Source organism: Miscanthus floridulus, chromosome 1 (assembly GCF_019320115.1).
Source record: "Miscanthus floridulus cultivar M001 chromosome 1, ASM1932011v1, whole genome shotgun sequence".
NCBI classification, from domain to species: Eukaryota; Viridiplantae; Streptophyta; class Magnoliopsida; order Poales; family Poaceae; genus Miscanthus; species Miscanthus floridulus.
Window position 1 is genome coordinate 184651966 of NC_089580.1, and position 10570 is coordinate 184662535.

General features: G+C 45.1%; 2 protein-coding genes across 5 annotated transcripts; both read right to left on the reverse strand.

Moving 5' to 3' along the window:
- Positions 1-953: 953 nt before the first annotated feature.
- LOC136550762 (uncharacterized) lies at positions 954-3703 on the reverse strand. Its single transcript, XM_066542362.1, has 4 exons — positions 3360-3703; positions 2412-2667; positions 1514-1607; positions 954-1433 (listed from the first exon to the last, which is right to left on the reverse strand). The coding sequence occupies exons 1-4, from the start codon at positions 3596-3598 to the stop codon at positions 1099-1101; spliced, it is 924 nt and encodes a 307-aa protein (XP_066398459.1). The 5' UTR covers positions 3599-3703; the 3' UTR covers positions 954-1098.
- A 507-nt stretch (positions 3704-4210) lies between these two features.
- On the reverse strand, positions 4211-8041 carry LOC136550734 (uncharacterized). Of its 4 annotated transcripts, none has more exons than XM_066542346.1 (4): positions 7863-8041; positions 7698-7750; positions 6636-7218; positions 4211-5524 (listed from the first exon to the last, which is right to left on the reverse strand). In XM_066542346.1, the coding sequence occupies exons 3-4, from the start codon at positions 7185-7187 to the stop codon at positions 4676-4678; spliced, it is 1401 nt and encodes a 466-aa protein (XP_066398443.1). In that variant the 5' UTR covers positions 7188-7218; positions 7698-7750; positions 7863-8041; the 3' UTR covers positions 4211-4675. The 4 variants fall into 4 exon arrangements, with proteins under 4 accessions (XP_066398443.1, XP_066398450.1, XP_066398437.1 ...); XM_066542353.1 differs by having other exon boundaries at positions 7698-7797; XM_066542340.1 differs by lacking the exon at positions 7863-8041 and having other exon boundaries at positions 7698-7852.
- Positions 8042-10570: the final 2529 nt, after the last annotated feature.

The window sequence follows — 10570 nt, forward strand, 5'->3', positions numbered from 1 at the left end:
TTACAGAATATATGTCTCTTGTGAATTTAGCTAGAGAGATGCGTGGTAATACTATGATCCTAAAAGTCACGACTTGTTTTTACTTACTACTAATACATTTTTATTTTTTTGAACTTACTGATAGTAAATTTCTATTTGTACAAGACAATTAGCATTAAATGTTTGTCCACCTACTTACACCAAAGTGGTGGACGGTGGTGGTAGATGGCTAGGAGTACATGCTCTTCTCGTTTGCATTCAATGTGCATGCGCACACTTGGATGAGTTGTTGGTTCATCTACCAACGTGAATGGCTGAATGCATGCAATAGACCAACATTTTCTTCCCATATTTTCCCATTTAATATACCAAATAGACCGGCCTTTCGTAGCGACGCAATGAGAAAACATATTAGACATGTGAATCATATTTCTCAAGATTTTTCCTATACCAAGCATATCACCCGCAGCGAAGCACGGGCAACAGTGGCCAGTACTCTTTATGTTCATTCATGTGGTGCGGTCTGTTAACTGCCCAAAATTTGACATGTGTCATTCATGTGCTGTGGTCTGTTAACTGCCCAAAACCACAGGGCCTACACGGGAGTGTGCTCTGTGAGTTTGGATTCAGATTTTGCTTCATACTGAAATGCTGGAAAACATGTCCAGCAGGAAAAAGGTACGAGTAGAAATCTCATCAGACTGTTATGTATATTGCATCATTTGCCTAACTGATTTCAACAAGTGTGAACTAAAGGGGCAAATTACGATCACGGATGGTGGTGCTTACCTAGCTTAAGATTATGGGTTCATTCTGATTTCTGAACATGAACAAGTAACAATTTTGCGAACCGGCTCAGCAAAAAACGATAACACATGATCGTGTCAGCCAAACCCTCAAATTTTACTCTATGAATGATGAGCGGTGGATATCCTTGACATCAGATAATAGATGTCCAATAAGAGACAACTCGGTGAAAATTCTATCTTGCGAACAGACAGATACACACTCAAAACTATCTTCGACCACTAGTTGATCTAAGAAAACAATGTTCCAATGAAGAGCTAAATAACCATGCTAATGTGTGCAAAGTTCCTTTATCTATTCTGTTTGACTGACCTAAACACGCTTAAGCAAAACTACCATGATCGACGCAATAGCCAGGAGCACAAAGGCAGAGGGTGCATTCGGGAAATCTTTGCTGGAGCTCATTATCAGGGTCTTGATCGTCCCCTTGCTATGGCCCTCGTCAGAGGTTGCCACAAGATCTTGCATCATGTTTGACAGATTGGCCATCATCTCGGACACCAGGGCCTTCATTTTCTCCAAATAATCCTTCACTGATTCACCAGCGCTTTGAGAGAGGTAAGTGTTCCTTTGCAGGCTAGCTGCCTCACCATCCTCCACCTCATCCCCAGATACACTAGAAGCAACACTAGAACACTCGCTAAGCTCTGTAGGAAGGAAAACAAGATGTGTTACTAAGAGTTACTCAAGTAATTTATCACTGAGGGATGTTAACATTAATGCTTACTTGACTCATATGTCTTGTAGAACTTAATAACCTTTTCGTTCTTCATCACAGCATCCCAGACATTCTTATCAGAAGCAAGTGAGGCCACGACATCCTGGGTAGCAACAAAGGTTGTCAAGATGGACATGGCAAGCAATCTGTTCAAACTGACGGTAAAAGAGAGAGAGAGAGAGAGAGAGAGAGAGAGAGAGAGAGAGAAACAGAAATTGTACTCGAGATAAATCAATTTAGCATCATCACTTACAAACGTAGGTTTATTGTGCTCAAGGTTCATTATGAACCGAGTGCATTAAATCAGAATGTGAATGTATAAAAGGAGCAGATGCAGTTACCAGTTAGTACTCAATCGAGGAAGTACAATTTATAGCATAGTCAAGTTGTATAATCATTTCATATAATGAAAATGTTTGTTCGGAGGACTTCTAATCCCTCAATATAATAAACCTCATGAAAAGAATCAAGTTAGGCTGCTAAGGTCCAATGTGCCTCCTAAATCCGATACTGACAATAGCACTTTTTTTTTACGCCTCAACTCTTCAAGTACAAGCTCTCGCATCTGAACTCACGCACACCGACACATACCTTAATGCGCAAGCTAGACCTACAGGCTTCGCACGTGATGGGCACGTCACCCTAACCATTGTGGCGTATCCACGTGTGAGGCTGCAGAAAATGGGAACAAAGTCCCGGTGAGCACCTGCGTGAGTCGAACGCAGGCGGGCGTGGACGCGCACCTGCTGTCGTTGCCAACCGCACTACGTGCGGTCCTCACGATAGCACTATTGGAAGAGCAAACAAATCTGATACTGACGATAGCACTATTGAAGGAACAAACAGAGGGAGAACATCACGTATGTTGGGCTGTTGGAATTTGCCTTAAAAGGCCAGAAAGACAAACCTGAGCTTCAGGGCTCTCATGTAGCAATGTGAATGCTTGCACAACACGTCCCGGAGTTCCGGATGAGACGAGCAAATTTTCGTAGTTATCATCCTTCTTAGACAGTTCTGAATGAACAACGTCCTGAGGTGTTTCAGAGTGAACAAGTTCCGGAAGTGCAATTTCTTGAGCAGACTTTGCGTGACTATCCAGCTCAGCAGGCCAGAGATGTTTCTTCGGGGTTTCCAAGTGAGCAACATGAGGTTTATCCTTGGCACTGGTTTCATGAAAACGAAACACCAGTTAGATCCAGGAATAAGACTATAGAGAATAAATGTGACACATGCAAAAAGGAAATTACGCTGAAAACATTATTCAAACAAAAGAATCTGCAAGCAAGGTTCTTCTTTAATTAATATACTAGTAATCATAGACTTTCCTACTCCATTCTGGATACAGTATATTTCTTGTGCCATTCGTCTCTGAGACATCGTGAAACCCTTAGAAGCATGGGCGAGTATCCATTGTGCGGTAAAGCAAAGTTTTTATTGTACCAGTCACAGATAACTCTTTCCAAAACTCGATTCGGAAGTGTCAAAAGCCCTTTGGTAATTGTCCAACTAAACATAAGACAGAGGCCAACTAACAGATCATTTTGTTTATAACGAAGTGCAATCAAGCAGAAGAGAAACTTATCACTTTGTTAGCAGGAACCGTATTAATTTATTGGATGACATTATTAGCTAACGACCATGCTTATGCAATTCACGAACAATTTGCAACTCTATCTGCCCACGAACATTGCAAAAAAAATAATGTTATACCGAACTGGACTAAATATTTAATTAGATCGAAAACCAAATAAAGATATCGCAAAAGCAGAGACGAGAGACGTCGATGAGGAGAGAGAGAGAGAGAGAGAGAGAGAGAGAGAGCGAATAACGAATGTGTGCAAGCGAGAGCACCCACATCTCGAAGGCGTCCTTGAGGTCGAGCGTGGCAGCCATGGCCTCCTCATGAGTGGGCACGGGCCCGAACACCTCGCGGTCGGTGATGACCCAGTCGTCCGCCGCGAACGTGGAAGCCTTCCGGCCGTCGGCAGAGGAAGTATGGGACGACGGGGTGACGGCGCGCCGCATGTAGGCTGCGGAGCGGTAGCCGCCGATCACCGCGGCCTTGGCGGCCGCGCGGATGCTTCCCCCTCCCATGGCCGGTAGCTGATGGATTTGCTTCGCCGCGAGCGAGAGAGATCGCCCTCGAGCGCCCTAAACGAAATACCCGGCAAGGCAAGGGAAGGAGCCGGGAAGTCTGTTGGGTAAGATATTTATTATGGCCGCAAAGCAGCTGTAAAAAAAAAGGAAAATGGAAAATGGCAAAGTGGAGAGAAAAAAATTCTGTGGTGAATAAAACATAATTATGGAAAGACATATTTATTTCATTTTTTGGTACAGGAGTTTAGGATCATATATGGGCCGTCCGATCTATAATCGATGGGTAAGGAATTTTGGATTGGGGAGTTGCACCTGTTTGTTGCTGTTGTGGCGCGCTGAATACGGGATACGGATCCCCGGCGTTGATCGATGTCTTCCGGAATTGACGCGTGGGGGCCGTTAATTCCGTAACTAATCACGTTGCTAATCAGCCGATTTGCAACAGATTCGATCAGATCTCATCCGTCGGCCGTCGCCACTCCCGGTCCTGGTCAGCTGGCCTCCTGGAGTACTACGGATAAGAACAATTCCCTCTTCTCACGGCGTCAACAGTGGTTGATCAGTCGATGGCATGCAGGCTGGACTGTACCATCCTTTTCTCTGTATCTTTGGCGATTCTAGTTTTCTCTCTCTCTCTCTCTCTCTCTCTTTTTCCAAAAAAACGCAACCCTGTCTTCGTACACTAGCAAGTTATAATTCAGATGCACAAAGGATGATCAAATGATCATGAGTGGAAGAACAAAGAACTACCAGATCCAATATGGAAGACCCTGAATCAGGTCCCATAGCCGTCAACACACATTTCCAACTAGATCAAACGAGAAGACCAATGCTGAAGGCGCAGCCAGATTATTCTTGAAACTAAGACGAGTGGATCACCACAACACCTCGCCCAAACGGCCACAGAGTTTTATCTGATTTGAGTGCAAACTCAAAAAAACTGCACATTTACAAACCCTGCATCTACATCTGACCTATACAATGTAGACCAACGTGTCAAATGTCAATACTTTGGTATCTATCAATGTAACAGCGTATAAGAACCTCAATTCTTCTAAAAAAAACTTCAGACTTTCAGGAATCCCTCCACTCCTCAGGGAGACGCCACCGTTTGTGCCAGTAAATTGACACCCGGGACCAGAGAGGGAACATGAAGCTGTAGTCTGCGGCTTCATCAGGGACTCCCCCTATTGTCAGAGGCAGCCAGACGTACCGCGAATCTCTAAGATCAGATGGGTTCCACCGATCAGCCATGAAGATGAATGAGCCCGGCAGCCCTGGAACCGGCAAGACAAATGTGCTCTGGGAAAAGAATGTTGTTGATCTGAAGACATCATTCCCTCCCACACAGGGGTTCCCCAGTGTCTCCCAAGGTCCCATCACTGATGTTGCCGCGTGAGCCAGCGCAGTGTTTGGAGCCCAGCTTGTGCAGCCAGAGGTTACCATGTAGTAGGTGCCTTCATGCTTGAAGAGTGCAGGAGCTTCTCGATGCTGTGCGATGAGAAGCCTTCGCATCACATCGGTGACATCAAGGTAGTCATCAGTTAGCGGACCAATGTGGAGCTCGCTGTTGTCTTCCGAAGAGTATATCAGGTAGGCCTTCCCATCATCATCCTTGAAGATGGTCATGTCTCTACTTTCGCAGTCATGTGGACGCTTGCTGTAGAGATAAGTAAATGGGCCTGTCGGAGAGTCACTGACGGCCACACCAACTGAAGCTTTGGTGTAGTTAGCATCATCTATGTGCATCCACATCACATATTTGCCAGTCCGATCATTGTATATCACCTTGGGCCTCTCTAGGACATTGGATTTGTGAAGATCATGTGTTACATTCTTCTCGTCACCACGGAGGACAAGCCCTTCATTTTTCCATGTCCACAGGTCCTTGGAAGAATAGCAACTTACTCCAATGATGTCAACCTAGAAAATGATTTGTCATAGTGGTTAGAGATGAGAAATAGACAAAATAATGTACCAAATAGGAAGGTGGACAAAACAAACATCGCTTTTAAGTACCGAAGTAGCACCTACAAAGTTCTGCTACTGAGATGTCACACATCAAGTTTAGTTTGTCAGCAGCAACAAATGTTCTCATTATGTGTTTCTGGAAAATTCAGTAAACTATATGCTGGTTCCCAGTGTGCCCAATGTTGATATTCTTTATATCAGAATAATCAGGTCGAAGTCTAGCCAGAGAATCCTTAACTAGAAATGCCTTCAATTCATAACCACCGAAGAGGTTTTTGCTGTCCACAAGAGGACATTTTTTATAAAAATAAAAAGAAAGCACTTTCTGGTTGTTGGTAGCACCATAATGCAGTAACACTATCAGTCACTTTCGATTTAATCAATTAAGGAACTGCAATCACACAGCACAATGCACCTCCCAATACACTGCCACTGGTGTGAGTGTTTGGCCATTGCCCCCTAGCAATTTGACCTTACCAACAGACCATAACTTCCAACATGCCCCCTAGCAATTTGGCCTCACCAATAGAATCTAAAAGGTCACGAAAATTAGATGTATGCATTAGCACACACAGCTACATATGCACTGAAATGCTCGGTCATATTTAGAGAAATTAAACCTTCTTCTACATATTGGTTTTTTTAGGTGTTGTACATATTAGTCTTTTTAGGAGTTCCACATACTAGTTTCTAGCTATCTCCGAGTTGGTTTATCTCTCCAACGATATGATTACTAAATCTTGGAGCAAGACATTAGTTTGGGATAATGATGCAACGAATTGAAATTCCTACACGGAAGTTCTGAAATGAGCAAGACATTAGTTGATCATTTCCATTATTCTTCTCCAAACTTTTAGCACACTATTGTGTCTACTTGATCGTGCTCTGGTCATGTGCTATGCATGCTAAAGCAACTCAATCGATTTGACATAGCTAGTACCTTATGAGTTTGACATAGGTCATTCACATAAGGTAAAACAATTAAGTTGAGTGCTTCTACAGCCAGATATCGTTTGTCTCAGACCACAGATGGGTGTTGATAGCATTGGAAAGTACAACTCACCCTGTCTGCTCCCTTGCTGTGAGCTTTGTAGGTTTTGCCATCCTTATTCTCCCCGTACCAGAAATAGGTGTTGGTCCTCTTATCATACAGGACACCTCCTCCATGAGCTTGAATTGGTTTTCCATCTGTGTCCAACCAAATTCTGCCTGGGTAGTAGAAGTACATGCTGTCATTTCCACCGTTGATTGGATCTACAGCCGTATTCAGTTCTGGGAAGAACATATCATGCACCGCAGAAGACTGATCCAAGAACTCATCCACTATTGTAGGCGGCTTCTTCTCTCCCTTGCGACGCACAGCCCGGGGATTCCTCCGGCTCCGGGGAGGAGCTAGCCGGAACTTCTCCTCCTCCACCACTTCCAGCTCCCTCATAATCGATCGGCGGATCTCGTGTGTACTCATAGTCTCATCCTCCTTATGAATGATGAGAAGATGGAAATTCACAACGACGACCAATGCCACTAGGCTCCACAGTACCAGAGTTAGGGAGCGGTGGCTTGCCGGGTAGCAGCGGAAACCCAACGTCTTTGGGTGCCTGCTCCTCATACCCATGGTGCCGCTTATCTACTCCAATTGATACAAGCTGCAGCAAAAGTGGAGTTGAGCTCAAAAACTGCACAAATTAGACTGGAAAGAAACAGCGGTTGGAATTTGTGCTAAGAAGAGGCTGATTCGCGTTCCAGATCAAGAAAGACGCAATTGGAGTGGAGCAGAATGAATTGGAACTTGGGAATTCCCCGGAAAAGAAATGGGTTTGTTACCAACATTCAACCAACCCAGATTCGCCGTCTACACTCAAATCAGAGAACTACTAAAGGACGGAGGCAAGCTAACTGAATTCTAACAGCTAATCATGGTCTACTACCCGCTCCCTGGCCGCCGCTAAAAATGAAGCAACCGAAATGGAGAACTGTATCAAGAATCCAGTAAAACAGCTCATCATGCTCAGCCATACTGTAGATTCGTAAGGAGACCAGATAATTCGGCAAGAACCACACACACACTTTGCAGGAAAAGAAAAATGAAGAGGCGAAAAAGAGAAGGAGAGAAAGCGATGCTCACCATGGCAGGTTGATCCAGAGAAGCGAAGAGGACAAATGAGAAGCTAAGCTAAACTAAAACAAAACCGAGTCCCGTCAGCTAAGTACCTGCTACCAGCTAGCTGTAGAATAACAATAAATAAAACAAGCTCAGAGGCTAGCAGATATTAAAATCGGCGCAGCTCACCATGGGCTAGTCCTGTCGAGATCTTGGCGAGAGATGGTTGGGGCGCCCCGATTAGCTTGCCACGAGCAGCGATCCCGGGGAGATTAGGGGGGCTGTCTTGGCTTGAGCGGCTGGCAACGCGACCTGATGAGTGGTTTGGTAATTGGTATGGCTGGGGTGTGGCTGGCTTCCTTGGCGAACAACGAACAGCGGCGTAGCTCTGGAAAGGTCGCCCGTCACATCGTGATGGGTACGGCGTGGGGGCGTGTTGAGAGAAGAGTGGAGAGGTGATTTTTTTTTATTTCTAACATTTTTTAAACTATTTTCAAGTCTGATATTTTTTCTTTCAAAACGAACACTTTTAGCCGCACATGTTTCTAGGGCACGACGAAACAACGCTACCGCGCGACAGGTGTGCGTACGTGGCAATATCCCAGCCCGCTGGTCGCTGACGTGGCAGGCCTTGCCGCGCCACCGATCTGGATGTAGCTGTGGCGCGCCACCCGTCAGGACGTGGCAGAGCGAAATAGAGGCCCGCGGCCCAGTCCCTTTCCTCTCTCTGTTTCACTCCACATCGCACAGCAGCCGCCTCCGCGCCGCCCAGCTCGTGTCGCCTGCCTCCCCCGCCGGCTCCCTCTCTCCCTTGCCTCCCTCTCTCAGTCCCTCCCTGTCCCCACTGCGCCGCCGCCCCTCCCTGTCACCAGCGCGGCCACCGCTTTCTTGTGGCGTGGCCTCCCTCTCTCCCCATCCTCTTCCTCCCTTGCCACCCCCTATCCTTAACCCTCCTCCAACTTTGGGCGCAGAAGAAGCCCGTCGCCAGTCGATAGGAGAAGCCCATCGTCGGTCGGCCATTGTCGTCGGCGGCCAGCTCGTCGTCTTAGGTGGATTGGGGTGATCCTCTTTGTAGGATCTCTGGTTGGTCTATAGAAGGGTGAATAGGTCTATCAAAATAAACACTTAAACTTTTATCAAATTCATCCTACGACACTGTCGCTCTGGAGGGCGGCACGACCGGACCAGAACAGCGGCACTGCCGTACCTACAGACAACTTCGAGTCACAGTTCAAAATTAGTGAATAGAAACTTAGGTCGGAGAAATTTCTTAGCCTACTGCTGGTATGATAGTCACAGATCAAGAGCTAAAAGTTGTAGGAACACCACACACAAGTAGATCGACTAGAAACCCTAGAAATCACCTCAACCAATAATATAAAATGCAAGTCATATAAATCAAACACAAGTGACACAATGATTTATCCCGTAGTTCGGCTCGCCACCAAGGCTTGTCTACCTCCACGTTGTTGAGGTTAGCCACTAAGGCTTAGGGTTTTTCAGCCCTTCCTCCTTCTTAAGTCAAGAGACTTAACTCTTGAGATGAGGGATCAGTTTACTAGCTTCAAAAAATGTTTACAAACCACCCAGGGCTACCACATAAGTTGGTAAGCTCCACGGGCGACGCTCTAGCCGGCTAGGAACCAAGCTTCAAGAGTAACAAACACAATTGTCGGTCAAAACGTAAACCAAGTGCTCTTTTGAGTTGAGAAATCAATGGAGTTGCTCTCTAATCGAGTTTTAGACCCTTTTCTCTCAAGGATTGATGGAGAAATCAATGGATTTGCTTGAGGACTCAAGGTCACTAATGGAGAGAGAGCTGGAGTGAGGAAGAGAGAGAGTCCACTTTGTTTTAGATGAGCTGGAGTGAGGAAGAAGAGGCAAAGTACCATTGGGGAGGAAGGAGAACGGTACAAGTACCCCTAGCCCCAATGGTCACTTAAGTCACGGTAGTGCCACGGCTCAAGTGCGGCATTGTTGCACCACGCAAGACAGCAAGGGTAAGAATGAAGTGTAGACTATCTTAGCTGTAAATGTGAGGATGCATGTATATGTTTGAGCACTTGGTAGCACATATTAGCTTAAGCATTGTGTCTTCCTTTATAGTATGGCTTTTTCTATACTCAAATTCAAAATATAAAAGAATTTAAACCTCCTTTGAGTTTGAAGCCATCTACATTTGTAATTGGAGGCTCCTCCGTTTTGTGTAGCATCCTCGAACATGAATTCCCTGCTTGTCATCTCAATAAATCTCATTAGTTCTCTAATTACGTGGTCATTATCACCAAAACCCATAATTTCATGTAGAGCATTCCCCTAAGTATGTGAATAGAGAATTGAATTTTCAAATTGCCATAAGAAGCCAAGATTCATATTTTAGTGAAAGCGATGGGGCTCCCCCTACATCTATGCTCTTATGGAGTGCTGCATACTGTGTCAGGTATGTAAAACATGGTGCAAATGATAGTTTAAGCACAACATGGTTTGCTGTTGCAGCTCGATGTGGCACTGCCACACCAGAGTGCGGTACTACCGCACTTACTGTAATAGTACAGATCAGAACAGACACCATACAACATGTGATACATATAAATATATACATTCTAGCACAATTGTATCACAAGCGACAATATAGATTAATATATGTCCATATCCCACACATATATAAAGTACTTAAGTAGCATTATTACATAAATAGAGTTTCTAATGGACTCTCAAACTCTCACCTAACGAAGACTACTCTAAACAGATACGAACATGACTCTAGCTACAGCAACCTCCTGTCTATGGCGTCAAAAAAGTTGTTGACCCCTCTATTTTTCTCCTCCTTTGGCATCAAGCACCAAAAAGAGAAGAAAAGAAGAAAGACCAGCACTCACTCTTCATCCTCTTGGATG